The sequence below is a fragment of the Chelonoidis abingdonii genome, chromosome 11 (assembly GCF_003597395.2).
Source record: "Chelonoidis abingdonii isolate Lonesome George chromosome 11, CheloAbing_2.0, whole genome shotgun sequence".
In the NCBI taxonomy this organism is placed as follows: domain Eukaryota; kingdom Metazoa; phylum Chordata; order Testudines; family Testudinidae; genus Chelonoidis; species Chelonoidis abingdonii.
This window is the reverse complement of record NC_133779.1, coordinates 31,281,155-31,302,365: the sequence shown is the minus strand read 5'-3', so window position 1 is coordinate 31,302,365 and position 21,211 is coordinate 31,281,155. Positions and strand designations below refer to the sequence as shown.

The 21,211-nt window shown below is 46.5% G+C and overlaps 1 protein-coding gene across 2 annotated transcripts in view; it reads left to right on the top strand.

Moving 5' to 3' along the window:
* The window catches only part of MBD3 (methyl-CpG binding domain protein 3), a 34,113-nt gene extending 13,547 nt beyond the window's left edge, over positions 1–20,566 (top strand). For both annotated transcript variants that reach the window (XM_032798974.2, XM_032798973.2), the window contains exons 4-7: positions 3,234–3,324; positions 3,881–4,058; positions 17,012–17,203; positions 18,679–20,566. In XM_032798974.2, the coding sequence (XP_032654865.1) occupies positions 3,234–3,324; positions 3,881–4,058; positions 17,012–17,198 (456 nt within the window). In that variant the 3' untranslated portion in view covers positions 17,199–17,203; positions 18,679–20,566. The remainder of the gene's footprint in view (positions 1–3,233; positions 3,325–3,880; positions 4,059–17,011; positions 17,204–18,678) is intronic.
* Positions 20,567–21,211: the final 645 nt, after the last annotated feature.

Here is a 21,211-nt window from a genome sequence, read left to right as displayed (position 1 = left end):
CCCAAAGCTAAGAAAGCTTCATGTGTGTTAATCATTGAGGGGCATAAATATAACTTTCCTATATAACAGTGGGTAAATGTACACTGGCACTCTATTGTATTTGAAATGTTGGCCGAGACTTCAGTGTCATGGAACCTGTTACAAGTTGGTTACTTCCTAACCCTGTTAAAAGCATTCCATTATATAGTGTAGAAATAACTTTAACTGTGTTTTGTAACTGGACTGCAGCCTTTGTCAGATCTTTAGCTTCATCGTGGTTAAAGTGGTCTGGTGGTCTGCCCTACATATTGGAACAATGTTCATAATCAGTTTTGGGACAACTATACTGTAATTAGATCCTGTGTCGTGTATTTTTATAGTCCTAGCCAGGATAGAGGACGCTGGAGATCTGTGGTTGGCGGCCCATACCCTGATTGGGGTGATGGGCATGAGTGAGTGAGATAGGGCCAAAATTCTGAAGGCTCACACTCTTCTAGTACAGATCACTGTCTGGTGTCTTACACATGGCAGAGAGTGCAGTCTCTTCTCCCCTTTCCTCCTCCCCCTCCCCCCGCCTCCTGTTGTGACTTTAGTGTCTCTGGACCATTTAATTCCCCTAAAGTTAGAAATTCAGTCTTCTCCTAGAATCTCACCTGAATGCCTGTATTAACAGCCAAATCCAAGTTGTAGTTTCACTTACGATACTGTGTATTTGCAAACTAGAGGAGACATACAAAGAAACTCAATCTCCTCTAGCCAAGACTACAAAAAACTGTGTGTGTGGGGGCATTATGTAGTTATAGAGGTGGATACTGGTAAAATAAATCTTATTTGTTAGAAACAGTCTGTCAGGCACTCTCATTTTGTTCCTGTTCCATGGAATTGGCAGCCTGTCCCCTCAGCAGAGCTTCATTGAGTCATTTGCTGTAGTAAGTCCATCTGTTTAGTTCTCTAGAAACTAGGTGTCCAGTGTCATTAGCAAGTTCAGACACTGCCAATTGTCAGTACATGTTACATACAACTGCAAAAGGGGTATATTACACCATATGGTATTCAAAGGGGTAATTAAATAAAATTTGATTTTTTTAATTTATTTTTCAAATTTCCTTCTGCATAGTTGAAGAATTTCAAAATCTTTTCTATCCAACCTCACAAGTATCATCTTGAAGTAAGAATTATGATGCATTTAAAAGAAATTCTGCCCTCATTGAGTGTTTAAGTAAGATGATGGGTGTGTTTTCCATATCCATGCTGTTGACTCTAACCATATTTTACTTTGGTCTGTTTCTGATCCACTTCATTTCTCTTTGTACTTTTATAACAGCATTGTCCAGAAGACACACAAAGGTGGTTTTGAGGCTATCTCGTATCCAACTAAACATGAGTGCTAGTTCAAGCTCATTATCATTGTAGATCTTTCTGTTCACTCTCTACCTTATTAATCTGTAGCCCTCTGCTCTACTACATATCCAGCAATCCTTGCTAGCAGTAGATCAAAGTTTCCTAATGTTTTACCCATAGCATTTTCTCCTTTCTAGCTTTGTTCAGGCTACCCGTAGCCATTTTAGTTTTGGAAATAATGTCTAGGCCTCTTAAGTATCTGGCTTTAAAACCCTTTGACTTGAAAATTATGGACTAGAAATTGCCTCCTGTGATTTGCTCTGCTACCTAGAAGCTGAGAGCATTATTGTAAAAGGCCAAGGTGAAGTAATTTAGACTGTATCACAGTTTGGGTCATCTTCTGGTATGAGGTGGGTGGAAGACTTGTGGATTTCTGTGGTCCTTGGCTGACTACATGCCATAATTCATCTAGTCTTTAGGGAACTACAATAGCTGTTCTGCAGCAAAAAGCAAGCATAGTCAGGCAAACTGCTGTAGTCCTGTAGCTATCCACTGATAGATGTCTCTGGATTGTGATTTGAACATGGCCCCAGCTTAATACTGCCTCCTCTTACCAGATAGATTGGGCAATGCCTTCTGTAACTGAAAAGCTTTGTTCCAAAAGCAACAGTTAACTTTTGCTGATGTATCTGTTGATTAAATTACTGCAGTCATTTTATTTAGTCTTTATCCTGGCTATGACTTGAATTGCTCTACCCTCTTTCTTTAAAAGTAACCTCTGAAGCAAAGCTGAGGAACAATTCTCTGGAATCTGCTAAAGAGCAGATTGATGAGTCAGCCACCAGGAATACTTACCAAAAACTATCGCTCTGTAGTGATGCGGACTCACCCCTGCGGCGCCTCCTGCTGGTTATCCTTGAGAATTAGCTCTTCCAGTGTCCGGAACGCCCTGTATCGGTCAATGAGCCACCTTACCGCTGGGATGTCCCTCCCAGGACCTGGTGCCCCTTTTACCTGGGGTGCTGCCTCTCTGGCAGTAGCTCCTCACAGCCTCAGGGTCTCCCCCACCCAGGGGAACCCTCACCCACAATCCCCACTTCGCTTCAGTCTTAGGCTACTGCCAGTCCACATCTAGCCCCCACTCACTGGGGCAGACTGCAGTGTAAGCCACTCATCATAGGCAAAGGGGGGTTTGGACCTGCTGCCTCTGCCTACCCGTGGGCTGCCTCCTGCAACCCCAGTACCTAATGGGCCTTACTAGGCCTGCAGCCTGGGGCTTTCCTAGGCCGGAACTCCTCAGCTCCCTTGGCCTTTCCCTACTCCAGTCTAGATTCCCTGCTTGGCACCTTGCAGCCAGGCCCTTCTCCCTCTACAGGCAGAGGGAGACTGCCTGGGCCTCTGGCTCACAGCCTTTTATAGGGGCCAGCTGGGCCTGATTGAGGCATGGCCCCAGGTGAACCTGCTTTCCCTCAATCAGCCCAGGCTTCTTGTCCCAGCCACAGCCCTCTCCTGGGCTATTTCAAGTCCCACAGGGTGGTAACCACCCTGCTACATGCCCCATACCATTTGCACTTAAATGAGGTGATGCCAGCTTACTATCCTAGTGGCACAGAAGAAAAGAAGATTGGAAATAGCAGAATTGAGGCAAGGGGGCAACTTTTTTTTAAAGCCAGTAAATCAATACAGAAATACTGTATTTGTTCTTCCAACCTTGGAGCTCTTTCACTGGTTAACTGATGCTAATGCAAACTCTTCCCTCCCTGCAGACACATCTGGGCCCCTCTTATAGTATCGCCAGACATATCCGCTCCAGTTCTCAGCTCCATAGTGTGCCATGGCAGGCAGGTGTTTTGTTGTTGTCAAATGTGTTTCTATGGTGTTTTGCATGAATGAATAAATGTTTTCTTTGTTAGCTCTTCTGGGAGAAGAAACTAAGTGGACTGAATGCCTTTGACATTGCAGAAGAGCTGGTGAAAACAATGGACCTTCCAAAGGGTTTACAAGGTAATTGGATCACGCTTTTAACTGTAGGCCTAGCACTGTTGTATTAGCTATATTTTGAAGATAATGTAGGTTTAACCGACTTGCTGTCAGGTGTTTAGCACTTTGTGGGCAAGTCCCAACTTCAGAAAGAACTGGCTATGACTGGGGTCAGGCTTAAATTCAGTGTACTTAGCCCTGAGGGACATGTCACTCAACAGCATCTCTTGCACTCAAGTTAATTAAGGAGCTCTTTTGATAGGTCCGGAAGGAAGTTTCAGCCAGCCATCCTTGTGGGAGGGTAGCTGTAATGGAGGGACTATCCTCAAGGCTTAGACTGGGATGTGTAGGACAACTGGAAAAAAAGAAGAAAATGTGTGCCATTTTAAAATATAAAGGAATTGCTATGTCATTGCATCAGCAGGATCTGTTTAACATGGGATGCGTAGAACAAATATGCTGACTTTTAAAGTATCAGTACACAGCTCTGCCACTTACCAAATAAAGAATGCAGCAGCCTGTATTATTTTTAGTTATTGCTGTTAAGTTGGTGGAAATTACAGAATTTTTCTCTCTTTAGGGGTTGGACCTGGTTGCACAGATGAAACCCTCCTGTCTGCTATAGCTAGTGCCTTGCACACTAGCACTATGCCCATCACTGGACAGCTCTCTGCAGCTGTGGAGAAGAACCCTGGAGTTTGGCTAAACACCTCTCAGCCGCTCTGCAAAGCATTTATGGTGACGGATGAAGATATTAGGTATTAACAAGAAATGTCACTGGTTTGCTTTTGGAATGGTTTTTGAGCGTACAACAGTTAATGCCCTTCTTATCAAAGCTTAGCTTATACCTGATAGACGAGTATGGCTCAATGGGTTTATTTGATTGCTTTAAACTAGTGTGTCAAGTTATTAACTTGATTTCACAGGAAATGAAAGAAAAGAACATTAGCTCTGGCTATTGTGTTTGGACTAGGTTAATTTTACCTCTTCCATCTTTTGAGGAAAGAAATATTTTGTCACCCTGGTAGAGGATGACACTGCTGATTTCCGCTCTTCTCTAGGCACCTACTACTTTTAATTGCCATAGAACCGACCCAAGAAAGCTTTGAGCAGAGCCATCAGTTCCACTAAATTTCATGCTCCCAGATAATCATGCTGTGTGGAAGTGGTGTGTGCTGTATTAAGTAATGACCAAAACATTGACTTTGAACTCCAGCTTTATACTACTCAGAAAAAATGTTTCCCTGTTTGTGTGGCAGTAGCAATCCTTGCTGCAGTACTGTAGATTTATAGCAGATCTTCCAAGGCAGCAGCTGCCCCTGGTGGGGAAAGGTGTGCATGTGTGCAAATTATCCTTTTTGTATTTCTGCAGAACAATATTTTCATTGGAGTAAGATTTTTCTCAAAATTTTAAAAACCTGCAGTTGCATAATTTCTTTTTTTTTTTTTTTTTTTTCCTTGACCTTTTGTAAAAATGTAACAGTGTCCTCGAAGAAGTCATCTTCAGTTATTGACGGGACCTCTGATTCTAAAAGCTTTGACTGCTTGAGCTAAAGGACTGGGTCCGTTAGCTCAAATAGTAGCAGACACACAAACTTGTTGTTGTTGTGGTTGTTTAGCTACTAGAGCGGGATAAAGAGCTGCATTAGCATGTTAGTATGGGTTACACAAGTCCTGGTAGGATGAATTTGGATCTTTTCCCATTGGATCAGAGAGAAGTGTGATTCCCTCCAGAACTTGGAAACTGAAAGTCTGTATTAAAGAAGGAAACCGTTCAAATTAATATAGAGCTAGGTGAAATCCCATTTGCCTGAAAATACCATCTCTTGGGGTTCTCACTCATAGGCCTAGCTCCTTAGTATGACACTGATAACAACTAGCAGGACTTTCCTAGCCCTTAAGATTTCTGACCCTTCTGTGCAGCACTAGTAGAGTAGAAGGTGATGCAGGCCCCCTGGTGGTGAGAATTATCCCATCCAATAGGGCAGAGGTGGGCAAACTACGGCCCACAGGCCACATCCAGCCCGCGGGACCCTCCTGTCCTGGGAGACTAGCCCCCGGCCCATCCCCCACAGCCCCCGGCCCCTCCCCCACAATGCTCTGGGCAGCCGGGCTGTGAGTCCTGGGGCAGGCCTGAACCGGTGCTTTATGCTGCGTGGTGGCGACGGCGTGGCTGGCTTCAGCTGGGCAGCGCAGCTGTAGTGCCACCAGCCACTGGTGCTCCAGGCAGTGCGGTAAGGGAGCAGGGAGCAGGAGGGGTTGGATAGAGGGCAGGGGAGTTCAGGATGGTGGTCAGGGGGTGGGGGTGTGGATAGGGGTTGGAGCAGTCAGAGAGTGAGGAACAGGGGGGTTGAATGGGGGCACGGGTCCTGGGGGGCAGTCAGGAATGAGAGGAGAGGTTGGATGGGGCAGCGGGGGGCAGTCAAGGGCAGGGGCTCCACGGCCAGTCAGGGGACAGGGAGAAGGGGTGATTGGATGGGCAGGAGTCCCGGGGGGGCTGTCAGGAATGAGAGGAGGGGTTGGATGTGGCGTCGGTGGGGGCAGTCAGAGGTGGTGGTTCCAGGGGTGGTCAGGCAGTGCGGAGGGAGGGGTGGATAAGCCAGGGGTCCTTGGGGGCGGGGCGGGGTGCACAGGAACATGCGGGTGGGGGGTTTGATCAGGGACATGGGGGCGTTGAATGGGGCAGGAGTCCTGGGGGGGGGTGGATAGGGGGTGTGGACCAGCCCACGACCCCCTCCCCTAACCAGCCATCCATACAATTTCCAAAACCCGATGCAGCCCTCAGGCCAAAAAATTTGCCCACCCCTGCAATAGGGAATGGCTGTTTCGAACCAGCTGAAGAAAAAGTGGGGGAAGCTCCTTGCACATCTGCTCAGTCTGAAAGGCAGAAAAAAAATTACATCCTCTCAGAGCAGAAGTCCCCAAAATGTGGGGCATGCCCTAGGAGGGCATGGAGGAATGTTTGGAGGGAGGCACAGCTGGGGGCCCAGGCTGGGACCTAGTCCAGTCACCTTGAGGGTGAGGAAGGAGTGCTACCCAGCTCTCTTCCTGGTCCTGGCCCCCCTTGTGCTTAGGGGCGGTGCAAACAGGGATAAGGGTGGTCATGAGATAAAAAGTTGGGGGACTGCTGTCCCAGAGGAAGGTTTCTGGCTGTGTCTTCTACCCTCTCCGTGGAAGATTGGTATTGGAAGAAGCCATGTCCAGTAAGAAGCTTCTCTTTACCTATAATTCTGCACCCCAGATTTCTGAGCTACAGCATTGAAATTCATTTGGATGGAGGCTACAGCCCTTTGCATTGTAGACTACCAGACTTTCATGGCAAAAACTCAGGTGGAGCTGTGGAAGAACACCTCCACTCTGGGCAGTTCTCTTACTCAAGAAAAATGCCATGATATAAAAAGCTAGTTCATGAGAGTGTAGAACTGACCTGACATCATGTTTCAGTGACTTTGGGGAAGGGTCTTCGGAGTGGGCTGCTGCCTTAGATTATAGGATGACTGTATGCTTGCTTGGTTTTGGATAAGTGGTTTCTGTAAAAGGTCTTTTGAAAGTTTGAAAACCTGACCTACAAAAGAGAATAACTCATTTGGTGAGTAGATGGAAGCTTCTTTGCAGAGGGCAAAGAGGACAAAGGGCCATTTGATATTCTCTTGGGCCTGTCTCACACCATAGGTCCTTTATAGCAGGGGGTTGGGACCCCTCAGGGGGTCATGAGGTTATTACATGGGGGGTCGCGAGCTGTCAGCCTTCACCCCCAAACCTCACTTTGCCTCCAGCATTTAAAATAATGTTAAATTAAAAACACTTTTTTTTATATATTTATTGGGGGGGGGGGTGTCGCATTCAGAGGCTTGCTGTGTGAAAGGGGTCACCAGTACAAAAGTTTGAGAACCACTGCTTTATAGGAAAGAATGGAAAGACTCTACTTCAAAAACCATCTTTCACATAAGTTCAGTGCAATAGCCCTGTGCCTCAGTATCAGAAGTTGAAGGGTCTTCAGTCCCCTTTAAAAACGGAAGGATTTTTGCAAGGTTCCAGAGTGTTTAGCAAGCCTGCTATTGCCAGTAGACTGCCACGAATTTGCCGCCAAGAGGCAGAGTGGGAGCTATTTTACCATCTAAGGTCATTGGTCACTTTAGGTGTACAGGTCCTGAACATTGTTGCTTGGGTCCATGAGATCAGGTTTTCAGAAAACACTCTATTGCTCATTACAAAATTGTCTTAGGCTGCTCAATATTTGGAAGAGCTGCAGTAGGAAAGCCAATTCCTCCTGGCAGAGGGTCATCGAGCCTATTCTAGTGGACAAAAGAGAGAGAGAAGGATATATTCTAAGTGTCGATAGTGAAAAAGGTAGCTGGGCTCAATCCTATCCTATATCTTGGGGAACTGAATCAATAACTGGTCAAAGAAAAGTTGTAGGTTACTCAGGGAGCCATTATGCCTCTTCTAGAGGGAGTTGAGGGTGGTCCTCTAGCACTAAGGACCATCAGAGATTTGAGATATAAATAAAAAGCGATTCTGGTGCAATCAGGCTACCATGTTTTACATCAACCAGCAGGGAAGTGCTGGATCATGCCTCCTCTGTCAGTAAGTTCTTCATGTGAGAGAGTAGGTTGTATTCCACAAGACGTTCTTAGTTATGTACTTGGTAAGAAAGGAGAACACAATTGCAGGCTAATTGATTCCTAGTATTTTCCTCCAGTGGAACACTGAAGCTGGATCTCTTTGCCACTTAGATAAAAAGCCTTCTCTGTATGGCACCAAAAGAAAATTGCATCAGCAAGGGATGATTTCTCCAACCACTGAGGAAGGAAACCTGCTCCTCTTTGGCTGGACAATAGAACAATAGTGTATTACTCTAGCATATCAGAGAGAGAGCACTTAGCTTGGGATAGAGAGAGGTCCCATCTTGTACATTTGCAGAGCTGCCAGCTGATCTTTGGTGCACGGTTTTCCCCAGCACTATGCTCTTGTGCATGCTTCTAGAGCCAACATAACCTTTAGAGATGCTCTTCTATGGTCCCTATTGAATTCTTCTCCTCAGCATCCTCCTCATTCATTTGGGGTACTGCTCGGGAACTTCCTGACATGGAACATCCACAGAGACAATAACTCAAATGAGAGGTTACTCATCTTGTACAGTAACTGGAGTTTTTGAGGTGTTTTGTCCCAATGGATGCTCTGCTGTTTGCCATCCTTCCTCTCTGCTCCAGAGTCATCTTCTCACTTGACTTCATGGTTGAGAAGGAATCGGAGCAGCAACAGGTCTGACCTTCCCTATGTACCCTTCTGTGGGAGCACAGGGATGTGTAGAGCGTAACCATGAACTCACAAATACTGCTGACAGAATCTCTGCTCCGGAGTGCACAGACACATGCACATCCTGATGTGGCGCACCCATAGGAGCAAAACCTCTCCAAATTTTCCAGTTAATGTACAAGGTAAGTTAACCTCTCCTTTCTATACTGTTGGCATTGGCTTTGCTATTTCTACTTGTTGCAACTTTGCAGTCCTTTTTTTCTTTTGGGGACACGTCTCAAGCTTGCTCTCTAAGAGGTGAGACTGCTGCATAGAATACTATCTGCAGAAAAGAGAAAATTACTTGCCTTGTAATTTTGCTTCGTTGATCATATTGTATAAGATTCTCATTCATCTGCCTATCTCCTCAGAATTTGAAGGTTACTTTTCTTTTGAGGTGCCTTCTCTCTGGAGTGCATTTTTGATCTGATGTTTTCTTGCTCATTCCAATGAGCTGACTGGAACATTCTGAGGGCAGCATTTGGAGCTTGCTGACTAGTAGGAACTGCTTTGTACTATTCTGATGCCTTAGAGTCAAAAATCTTTAATAGGGAAGTTCTGCCAGGTTCAGGCCTAAGGGACTAAAAACCAGGAGGGAGAAATCCTACAAGATCTTACAGAAGAAGAATTGTAAAATAGCTAGTTATCCTTTGTTTGGCAGCCATGGACAGTAACATGTGGTTTAAGTGAGTGAAATGTAATTCTTCTCCACAACTCAAACTTCTGACCTCTACTTAAATGCTGGCTGCAGTGACTGACCAATATGTCTGTCTGGCCTCTTGTTTCCTTGTAAGTCACAATGAAAAGCAGAAGAAACTGCTTTTTCTTCTCTATTCCCTGCTGTTATTAAATTCCTCTTCTGGCCATCCTCAGCTGTTCACTCCATGCACTTTGATTTTATTCAACAAGTTTGAGGATTAAACTGTACTTGTCTAAGATACTTTTAAAATTGTCCCTAGGCTGGCTGATGGGCTTCTCTTACCCAGTAGAGGAAAGTCAAACTCGTGCAAGCCTCTTGTGTGCTGAAAAGTCAAGGAAACATTAGATTCTGGATCTGACTTCCATTTGCAAGGATACCTCAGAGTCATTATGCTGAGCTCTGACATTGTCCTGCTGCCTCTTCTCTGATGTCTGTGGATAATGAATACATATCCTTTCTGAGGAATGGCTCTGGATCTGGATCAAGGTTTTTGTGTACAAGGGTATGTGTGCCAAGTGTATGTTGTCTTAGGTCTGATGAGCCAAAGAGTTGAAACCCTTTGGATGTTTACTTCATTGTTTGCTGTGCTGTAAAATGAAGATACCAAATACCTCAACTGTTGGATTTTTGCAAAGTAAGGCAGTTACAGAATGTAAATTGTGATAATACTCTTTATACCTGGAATATAATCAATCCATTCCTCTTCTTTCCAAAGTCACTGTCAGTTATTACTGCTTCTTCCCCTATCTCACATTTCTCCTCAGAGGGCCTTAACATCCTTTTCTGTCTGGTAAACTTCTGTACTTCTCTTCATGTCATACATGCAGGGAAGTAATTAACGTGGCACATCCAATTCACATTTTATGCACCTGCGTCCTCCATTGGCACAGGGTTGGGAATAGTCAACTGCTGGTGCACCATACAAATAGAAAGTTTATTGACACGTTGTTTGATATCTGCAACGAACTAAATTGGGTGAGGTTCTCCAGCAAACATTTTAAGGTAGGTCTGATTTCTGCCTTTAATCTGTTTAGTGTCCTAATTGTATTCCAGCCTCTAACTTGAGAGGTTCAGCTGCTAAGTGATTATGCTACCTAGTGTGCATGTCTGCTGCATTAAAGTAATAATTGACATAGCTCCTGGATAAATCTGTGCAGATTTACAAGAGAATATTTGACTTTCGTGTGCGGGCGTGCGCACACACACACAGAAACCTGTATGTTCTTTCGAGATGTGTTGCTCATATCGATTCCAATTAGGTGCGCACATGCTGTGTGCACGATCATCGGAAGATTTTTACCCTAGCAACACTCAGTGGGTCAGCTGAGGCCCCCCTGGAGTGGGGCCCTTACGGCGCTGGATATATACCCCAATCGACCTAGCGCCCCCTCAGTCCCTTCTTGCCACCTGTGATGGTCATTGGAACTGTGGAGCGTGGCTTAGCTGATCTCCACTTCCCTCGCTTTTAGCTCGTTTATAGTTGTAGATAGTTTTTATAGAGTAGTTATTAGTTTCTAGTTGCAGTTAATAGTTATCGTTGTTAGTGTAAATAGTAATTGGGGGGCTTCTCCCTTTCCCTCCCTCCTGGGATTCAGGCTCATGGCTAGGTTTCTGGGTTTCAAACTGTGCTCAGCCTGCCTTAAGTCCATATCTACAGGAGACCCCCCGCGACTCCTGTTTGAAGTGCCTGGGGGAATCCTGTAATCAGATAAGTGCCGCATTTGTAAGGCATTCAAGCCTTGGACTAAAAAGGAGTGGGACTTCCACTTGAAGGAGCTCCTTACGGAAGTGGCACTTAGCCCAGTGTCCTCAGCTCCGCATTGAGACCCGGCGCTGTCCCAGTCAGTCTGAAGCGCACCTCTAGCACTGGAAGCAACAGCTTCACGTCCAGGCACTGGCAAAGACTCCCGGCACCGGACGTCTCCGGCACCTTTTCCACACCGCTCGCTGTTTCTGGGACCCAAGAAGCAGCACAAACAACCTGCTGCTCCTTTGCAGTTGCCGGCACCGCCTGTGCCTCCCTCAGAGTCACGTCCCGTGCTGGACCGCCCCGCGAAGGCGCCAACTCCAGCACCATTGATTCCAGTGCCACAAGTGCCGTTGAGTCTGGTGCATGTAAGCTTCCCGGTGTGTTCCGTGGTCGAGCTCGTCTGCCTTCCACCCTGGGGACTTCCTCAAAGGCACGCGACCTGATTGCGCTCACCGAGCTGAGACTGTCGCAACCTTCGGTACGACCGGTACGGGCTGTTCCCTCGAAAGGAAAGCCCTCCATGATGCACCCTCTGTCGCAGAGCAAGACGGGACAGCACTGATCCTGGTCCCAATCCTGGTCACGGTCCCGATCCAGACACTAGTCTCGTCCACAGCACCGCTCGCAGTCCCAGCACCGATCACCATCGCGGCGCTGCTCTGCCTCACAAAGATTTTCTTCCTGGTACAGTTGGTACTGGTCCAGCTTCCAGCACCAATCCCGACGCCAGTCTACTCGTAGTCGATCCTGGCACCGTTCCACCCATAGATCTTCGTTGAGGTCCAGATCTGCCTTCCGACACCAATATGACCGCTGGTCCCGATCCAGGTTGCGGTACCGCTCGAGACCACGGTGCTGATCTCCATCACAGGGCATGGGGCGACAACGCAAGATAGGTCGACCCAGCATGCGTGTTCGGCTCCACCTTGGCTGTCCCATCCCAACTCAAGGTTGTCCCAGGCAGAAAGTGGCTACCATGTCCAGGACCAGGATGTGGATGGTGCTAGCCAATGGTATGACGAGGGGCAGGATCCTGGTCAGGGACCTCTGCAGTGGTCCTTTTGGACCCCTTGGGCATACCATCAGGCCCAAGGTTTCCCCTTGGGGGCTTCTCGCTCTGCTCACTCAGAGCCCCGGGTACCGGAGGCCACTGTGAGTCACCCTCACCCGGGGGGTTTGGAGGCAATGACCCTGCCCTCGGCTCAGGCTCATGCCCTTAGCATGATGGACCTAGGGCAACCGGATCCTCCCCAGCAAGACTTGCCTCAGGACCCGTTAGTCCCTGGAGTATCCTCCTCGTCTTCGCCCGATGAGGCAGTGGCAGGTACGTCCTCCTCTGGCTCCCAAGCTATAGACCTCCGTGCACACCAAGAGTTGCTTCGCAGGGTGGCATAAAACATGAGCCTCCAGGTGGAGGAAGTGGTGGAGGTTGAGGATCCAGTAGTGGACATTCCATCTGCTAATACCAATATGTATAGCCTTGCCATTTATTCGGACCATACAGGCTAATGCCAATACAATCTGGCAATATCCAGCCTCTATTCCTCCCACTGCCAAGGGGGTGGAGAGGAAGTACTTGATCCCCTCCAAAGACTACAAATACTCGTATATTCACCCCCTACCATGCTCCCTCATTGTACAGTCTGTTAACGAGAGGGAAAGACACGGCCAACAAGCTCCCGCTCCTAAATCCAAGGAGGATTGACACCTGGATTTATTCGTCCACAAGATTTATTCTACTGGTGGCTTACAATTCAGGGTGGCTAACCAGCAAGCCCTCTTGAGTCGCTACAATTATAATACCTGGAACTCGATGGAAAAGTTCAAAGAGCTTATTCCTCAGGAGTCCAGGGAGGAGTTCAGGGCCCTACTGGAAGAGGGCAGGAAAGTAGCCAGGACATCTTTGCAGGCCTCAATAGATGCGGCAGACTCAGCAGCTAGGACTCTAGCCGTGGGCATAGCTATGCACCGCATCTTGTGGCTGCAGGTCTCCGGTCTCCCACCGGAACTCCAGCAGACTATCCAGGACCTGCCCTTTGATGACCATGGTCTGTTTTCTGACAAGACTGACTCCAGAGTCTGAAGGATAACCGGGCCATCATGCGTTCATTGGGCATGCATACCCCGGTGACGCAACATAGGCCCTTCCAACCTCAACCACAGCGCACCTACCCTAATCCTCGGCCGAGACAGGACTTCTCTAGAAGATGCGGCCGGGGTGGTAGGAAGAGACCGTCTGGTCCTTAGACAGGCCAGAACCAGGGCCCCCCAAACCTTCGGTGGGGTCCAAGCAAACCTTTTGAAGGTGCGCCCGAGGGTGGAGCACCAGTCTCCTTCCAGGATCCTTCCCCACCTTTCACCAACCGCCTCTTCTATTTCCTCCTTGCGTGGTCCCACATAACATCAGACCGATGGGTCCTACGTATGGTGGAAAGTGGATACCGCCTTCAGTTTTTGTCCTCCCCCTCCCACCTTCCCTCCCGTCCCTCTTCAGGGACCCCTCTCACGAGCAACTCCTCCTACAGGAGGGGCAAACGCTCCTAACTATCGGAGCTATGGAGGGGGTTCCAAGGGAACTGAGGGGCAGGGGGTTTTACTCCCATTACTTCTTAATCCCCAAGGCAAAGGGGGGGCTACAGCCCGTCCTGGACCTGCATGGACTCAACAAATTCATGGTAAGGGTGAAGTTCCGCATGGTTTCCCTGGGGACCATTATCCCTTTCCTAGAGACTGGTACACCACCCTTGACGTGAAGGACGCATACTTCCACATAGCGACTTACCCGCCGCACAGGTGTTTCCTTCACTTTGTGGTCAACCAGCAGCATTTCCAATTTACCATCCTTCCCTTCGGCCTATCCACGGCACCAAGGATCTTTAAAAAGTGTATGGCCGTCATAGCTGCCTCACTCCATCAACATTGGATCCAAGTGTTTCCGTACCTCGATGACTGGCTCATTCAGGGTCACTCCAAGGAGCAGGTGCAATCTCATGTCCAGTTCACCATGAGCTTGTTCAGACAGTTGGGCCTGCTGCTCAATGTCAAAAAGTCCACTTTGGCGCTGACTCAAAGAATAGACTTCATCGGAGCAGTCCTGGATTCAAAACTCGCCCGTGCATGCCTACTGCACTCCTGTTTCTAGTCCATGGCAAGCATTATCCATGGCTTCCAAAGCTTCCTGACCTCGACAGCACACACGTGCCTCAGTCTTCTGAGACACATGGCATCTTGCACCTTCATGACCAGACATGCTAGACCACGCCTCCGTCCACTTCAGGCCTGGCTCTCAACCATATACTGCCCAGGCCGGGACAATATGGACACAGTGTTCATAGTTCTGATGGAAGTCTTAACCTCCCTGGTCTGGTGGCTGAACCCCAGCTCAGTATGCAAAGGGGTGCCATTCCATGCCCTGCAGCCCTCCCTGGTCCTGACCAGACACATCTTCTTTGGATTGGTGTGCTCACCTCGTGGACCTTTGCACACAGGGCCTTTGGTCCACACAAGAGACTTCCCTGCACATCAACGTACGGGAACTGAGAGCAGTGCAGCTGGCATGCCAGGTGTTCCGCAAGCATCTTCAGGGCCGTTATGTTGCAGTTTCCCCAGACAACACAACGGCCATATTTTATATCAACAAACAAAGGAGAGCGCGATCGTCCCCCCTCTGTCAGGAAGCCATTCAACTGTGGGAATTTTGCATAGCCCACTCGATTGACCCGGTGGCATCGTTTCTCCCAGGAGTCCAAAACACCTTGGCAGATCACCTCGGCAGATCCTTTCTGGCTCACGAGTGGTTGATTCGCCCGGACATTATCCATTCTGTTTTCCGGAAGTGGGGTTTTCCCCAGATAGACCTTTTTACCTCTTGCGAGAATCTGAAGTCCCAGGTGTTCTGTTCTCTCTCCAAGGGCACTCCCCGGGTTCCCTATCAGCTGCTTTCTTGATACCGTGGAAAGACCACCTGTACTACACCTTTCCTCCATTCCCGTTAATCCACAAGGTTCTTCTCAAGTTGTGCAGAGACAGGGCCCATTTAATCTTGATCATCTCGGCGTGGCCCAAGCAGCATTGGTATATCACTCCCCTCAATCTCTCAGTGACCACTCCAGTTCCACTTCCGTTGTGGCCGGACCCAATCACTCTGGAATGCGGCCGGCTCTGTCATCTGGACCTGCAATCCCTCCACCTCACAGCATGGATGCTGCATGGCTAACTCTATCTAAGCGACGTTGCTCCCGCTCAGTGCAACAGGTACTTTTGGGTAGCAGAAAGCCCTCTACTAGGTCCACGTATTTGGCCAAGTGGAAGCGTTTCTCCTGCTGGTGTGCTCTGGGCAATGCTGTCCTTCTGGAGGCGCCAGCGCCTACCATCTTAGACTATCTCTTGTCCTTGAAACAGCAGGGCCTAGCAGTTTCATCCATCAGAGTATACTTAGCAGTGATTTTGGCCTTCTACCCGGGCGAAAATGGGCACTTGGTCTTCTCCAATCCCATGGTCAGCAGGTTCCTCAAGGGATTGGAACGTCTGTACCTGCAAATTCGGCATCCAGCCCCTACGTGGGGCCTCAGCTTGGTCCTATCCAGACTCATGCATGCCCCATTCGAGCCGATGGCCACTTGCTCGCTCCTGTACCTTTCCTGGAAAACAGCTTTCCTTGTCACTATCACCTTGGCGAGACGTGTGTCAGAGCCACCATATAAGGTGTTTCATAAGGACACGGTACAGCTGCGACCACACCCTTCCTTTCTTCCTAAGGTGGTGTCTGCCTTCCATGTCAACCAAGACATCTTCCTTCAGGTCTTCTATCCGAAGCCACACACTTCTTGACGAGAACAACAGCTGCACTCCCTATACATTCGCAGGGCCCTCACCTTTTACATCAAATGAATGAAACCTTTTTAGGAGGACGACCCAGCAGTTGGTAGCTGTGGCAGACCAGATGAAGGGCCTGCTGGTCTTCGCCCAGCTCATCTCGTCATGGATCACATCTTGCATCTGTGCGTGCTATCACTTGGCTGGCGTGCTAACTACGTACCTTACTGCCCACTCCACCCGGTCTCAAGCTTCCTCCTCCACCTTCCTGGCTCATGTACCCATACAGGAGATCTGTAGGGCAGCAACTTGGTCACTGGTACATACCTTTGCTTCCCACTATGTGATTGTCCAACAGTCAAGGGGTGACGCGGCATTTGGCTCAGTAGTTCTCCACTCTGCGACGTCTCACTCTGACACCACCGCCTAGAAAGGCTTGGGAGTCATCTAATTGGAATCGATATGAGCAAGCACTCAAAGAAGAAAAGACAGTTACCTTTGTAACTGTTGTTCTTTGAGATGTGTTGCTCATATGCATTCCAAACTCGCCCTCCTTCCCCTCTGTCAGAGTAGCCGGCAAGAAGGAACTGAGGGGGCCCTGATTGACTGGGGTATATATCCGGCGCTGTAAAGGCGCCGCTCCAGGGGGTGCCTCAGCCGACCTACCAAGTGTTGCTAGGGTAAAAATCTTCTGACGATCATGCACGCAGCGCGTGCACACCTAATTGGAATGCACATGAGCAACACATCTCGAAGAACTGTTACAAAGGTGAGTAACTGTCTTTTCGGGTTGCAAAATCAAGCACACAAAAATTAGCAAATGCCAGAATTAAGGTTACCTTTGAAACCTTAATTTGAACCTCTTGTGCATATGGATTATGCTGAGGCAGACACTTGGTATGCCAAATTTCAGCCCAAATGTTTGCCAACTGAAAACAGGGTCATATTATGGGAAGTGTTAGACAAAATTGGTGTTGCTACCAGCTCCACATAAAATATATGTAAACATGATGTGATATTTTAAAATACTGTTTTTGTAGCATTCTACATCACCCTCCTGCAGCCTCACAGCTGAGGGATTTTCACACTCTTCCCTTGAATTTGGCAGCTGTGAAAAGTAATACAAGTATTTAATTCTTTCCTGGTAGGAAGCAGGAGGAGCTTGTACAGCAGGTGCGGAAGAGGCTGGAGGAAGCACTGATGGCTGACATGCTCGCCCATGTGGAGGAAATAGCAAGGGATGGGGAAGCTCCTTCAGAGAAGGAAGGTGGTGATGAAGAAGGAGAGGAGGAAGAGGAGGAACAAGACCATGACCAGGAGATGGAGAATGTATAGTCCAGGTAATGGTAACTCTGACACTTACCTCCTTTCTCACCTTTCAGTTTGAACTGAATAGCACTGTGGTGAGGAAGAAAATGTATCCAAATGGAATCTTAAAATTGGCACTAAATTCTTCTCCAGTATGCACATTAAAGGAGGTAGGAGCTTCTTTTAACAATACATGGGTTTAGTGTGGATCTTTTGAGCTGTTGTTTCGTTTTTAAACCTTATCTCACAGGCTCAATTCTACACGCATGGTGACGGTGACCTGAAAGTTGTGGCGGGGAGGGGTGGGGTTGATGTTAATGTGAAAGTAATTTGGGGGGCTTAATTCTAAATTGACAGGAGGCTCTGTCATAACACCATCACAACTGAGATTAACCCCCTTTCAACATTCTTAGCAGAGAAGCTAGGTGGTCCCTCTAGGCCAGGAGTGAGATACTGTGGTGGAGACATTATATATGGAGTGAGCTTGCATTGTTACTGACTATTCTGTACCTATTCTTTGGATCAAATAGAGGATTTTGTTCTCCCGGATTGTCACTTGGTACTTATCACATGTGCTTAGTACACAACCAAGATATGTGGGTCCATTTTGAAGGAAGACTTATTTATTTATTTATTTATTCCATACTCAGCTGTTTTAACTAATACTAATTTAAAAAAAAAAATCAAGCAGTGGTTTTATCTTCAACTCTTAGTGTAGTGCCAACCCAAGATACTTCATTGATCTTCATTTAGTGTGTGATATGCACTGCGGTACCCAAACACAATAAGCCGTGTTATGGAACAAAAACTAACATTATTAGTGTTCTTTTGATGTATTGCTTTGTTACAACCCTAGCCAGGAGCCATATGTTAAATTTATGCACTGAGACAAAAACAGTACTCAATGACTATTTAATGTTTGATCATTTTAAGTTATTTCCCAGGAAAAGCAACCAGTAATCTGTCACTGAAATGAGAGAGCCAGTATCCTTGCGGCTTTGTTACTTAGACTGTAGACTTGTGAGCTTCTTGGGCAAGAAATAAAAACTTAGAGGAAGATAAGAGCCTTAAAATGACCTAAGAGGAAAAAAGAAAAAGCCCCCCTTGGAGGCAGTGGCAGTTGCATTTGAGTGCCATGTAGGATCAGGAGTGACCTTTTTGTTTTTCCATACTGGGAGGCTAATCATTATGATGGAACTTGTGTGGCCTATGGAAGGTGCTGTCTTATATTTGGGCTTCCTCCTCTTCCTTGTGTTGCCACTTCGATTAACTGTAGCCTTATTTGAGCACTCCATACCTTTTGGGCCTTTCTGGTGAAACAGTCCAGCAACAGCAGCCAGCCAGATAACATAACAGACTACCATGGTGAAAAGCTGGGGCCAAAGAGGCAGTCGTGTTTGAAGATCTAGATGAGACCTCACCCTGATCCTTAAAGAGACCACTTGCTACAAAAACGTAAAAGTCCCTGATGATTTACCAAGTGTTTCTCTCTGCTTCTTTCTTCCAGGGAGTTCCATCTAAGAATTCCTAGTCTAAACCCTGTCAGCAGGGTCAGCACAACTATTTACAAAGCCAAGAGTGTCTGCAGACTAAATTGCACCAACCATCCACCTGTACCTTTTGAGCATGTTCGATGTCCACTTCAGGAAAAAGTTGAGAAGCTGATTGCTCATTAATTGCTGGGTATTTTTGAAGATGAACTTAACTAAACTACACTTCCCCCTCCTTTTCTAAAGGGTCAGGGGAATACAAAAGTGTGAAGGTGAATAAAGGAATGCAAAAGTGGGGGGAGAGCTAAAACTTGAAACCAAATTCCCTCCTATTCATGGGTCAATGATACAGTGGGGTCAAATTTTTCTAGACTTTTCTATCTTAGTACTTTTTAAGTGACCTAGAGAAACAATTTTTTTCCTCTCACCTGACACACACGGAGGGCAAGAGAGATGCTCTTTCACTCCTTGGCCACTTTGCTGTAAGCTACCAGTTTGTACCAGACTGTATGTTGTAGATTGTCATTCCATATGTGAATTCAGGTCACTGAATTTCATTTTTCTCTTAAGACCAGATAGGATTTGATGAGTAGTCCTAAGAGATGAAAAGTTGGTGCCTCTTCCACTTCAGGCTGTGATGAGCTTGAAAAATTACACTCTATGAATCAATTTTTTATCAGTGACAACCTGTTTCTATAATTAGTTCCAACACCACAATGAATGCTTTAGTTGCCAGTACTTGTCATGGAAGCCTGTGTGTGTCCAAGCATAGCTCATTAGGCATTTCAGAGCTAAGTATATCAGTGTGTAGTATCAATATTCAACTTTTGGTGTAAGTCTGGTTGGAGACACCTTTGCAGCTAAAAATAGAAGGTACAGTATGACTCATTTCTGGCCAACAGGGAGGAAAATTTCCTCCTCTTTTCTGGTGCCAAGCACTCCAATCTCTGTTTTAGTATGTGTGGAGTGAAGGAAGTCCATTCCCATAGATTTGTCTGTACATCTGCACGTGAAAGCAGTAATGTTCTGACCTCTTTTAAAACAAGAAAGGCAAAAGTTTTTGACTTTCCTATAATTAATATCTAAAAATGAACCTAATGCTTTTTATTGAGCATTGACTCTTTCTTACTTGCATGTGCAGTGGAGTGACCAGCATTCTTTGTCCAACAGTGAAATGATGTGAAACCTGCCTTAATGTGTTCATAAGTTTTTTGGCTTCACCGTGGGTACCTTGAATTATTCCTCAGTCTCTTCTTGTGCAAATAATGGGGGAGACTAGCGATGGATGAAAATTAAATCATCCAGGAGGGGTGGGGTGAGGAGATAGGGAAGGTCTGAGTTTATATATAGATTGAAGAAAATATCCACTTAATTGCAAATTATTTTTGTCTTAGGGTATCCATGCATAATTCATGCCTGGAAGTGTCCACTGAGAATATATAAAAGATTAATTCAAATATTGCACCTCTAACCAGTTGTATGAGTTGCTGGTATCCCAAAATTTGGGACAGAAGTAACTCCCCAGAGCCTCTGTCTAATAGGAATGTTTAGCAATAACAGTGAGGACCCAGGGCATTTCCTGGAAAGTAATGACCACCTTTTGGGAGTAGTTCTACTCAAGCCACTGGGTTGGTTGAGAAATATCCCATGTCAAAGTGACTGATGCTATATTAACCCTTTCCTTTAAAAAAAAAAAATTCCACAGGATTGTTGCTTATTGAGTACTACAAGAAGGCTGGATTTGTATTTTACTACTGCTGCTGTACTAGGCATTGCTTTGGCAATGGTACAGCTGCCAGTTAGAATTATTTTCATTTTTAAACAGTCTGTTACGGTTATTATTCTGTAAACCTGTCCTCCTGTAACTCATTGTGTTCAATTAAATGTTTCTTGCAGAAAGTAGAACTTTTTCTAGCCTGTGTCAGCCCCTGTTTAGTCCTTAAGCTTTTGCATTGCATTTTGAGATCATTTTTTGGAATCTGAAGGAGGGAAATGCCATGTAAAGAACTGATCCTTATTGCAGTGTACTCCCATCCCTTCACTGTGGATGAGACTAGCAAGGTGTCCTAAGAACTTCATTATGTGGACTGCATCCATGCAATGTATATGCTACCTATGTGGCCCTGAGGATGTCACATGGGCTGCAGCTCTGTGCTGATTGGGACACAGGTTGAGAACCACTGCTGTAACCTATAATAGATTCTTGTTCCTTTAGACTTCATTACTCTTGTTCTGCATTGTATGTAAGGAGGGCAGGTAGGAAGTTGCCATGAAAATATTTAATTTTCTTGAAATTCTCGTACCATGTAGTGATTACCATATTCTTCTCTGTAGCATGAATATAAAGCTTTTCCTTACATGTATATGGTGTGAGGGTTGGGAGGAGATTCAAGAAAGCAGTATAAATATCCGAAATCATTTGAAAGTCAAGTGAAACCACTCCCTCATATGACCCATCTCCCATTGGTATTCTGTTCTTTCCCTTCAGTTTTTTATAAATGTATTTAATTTGGTGGTGATGAATCTTGTGTTTCAAAAGCACCAAAAGTG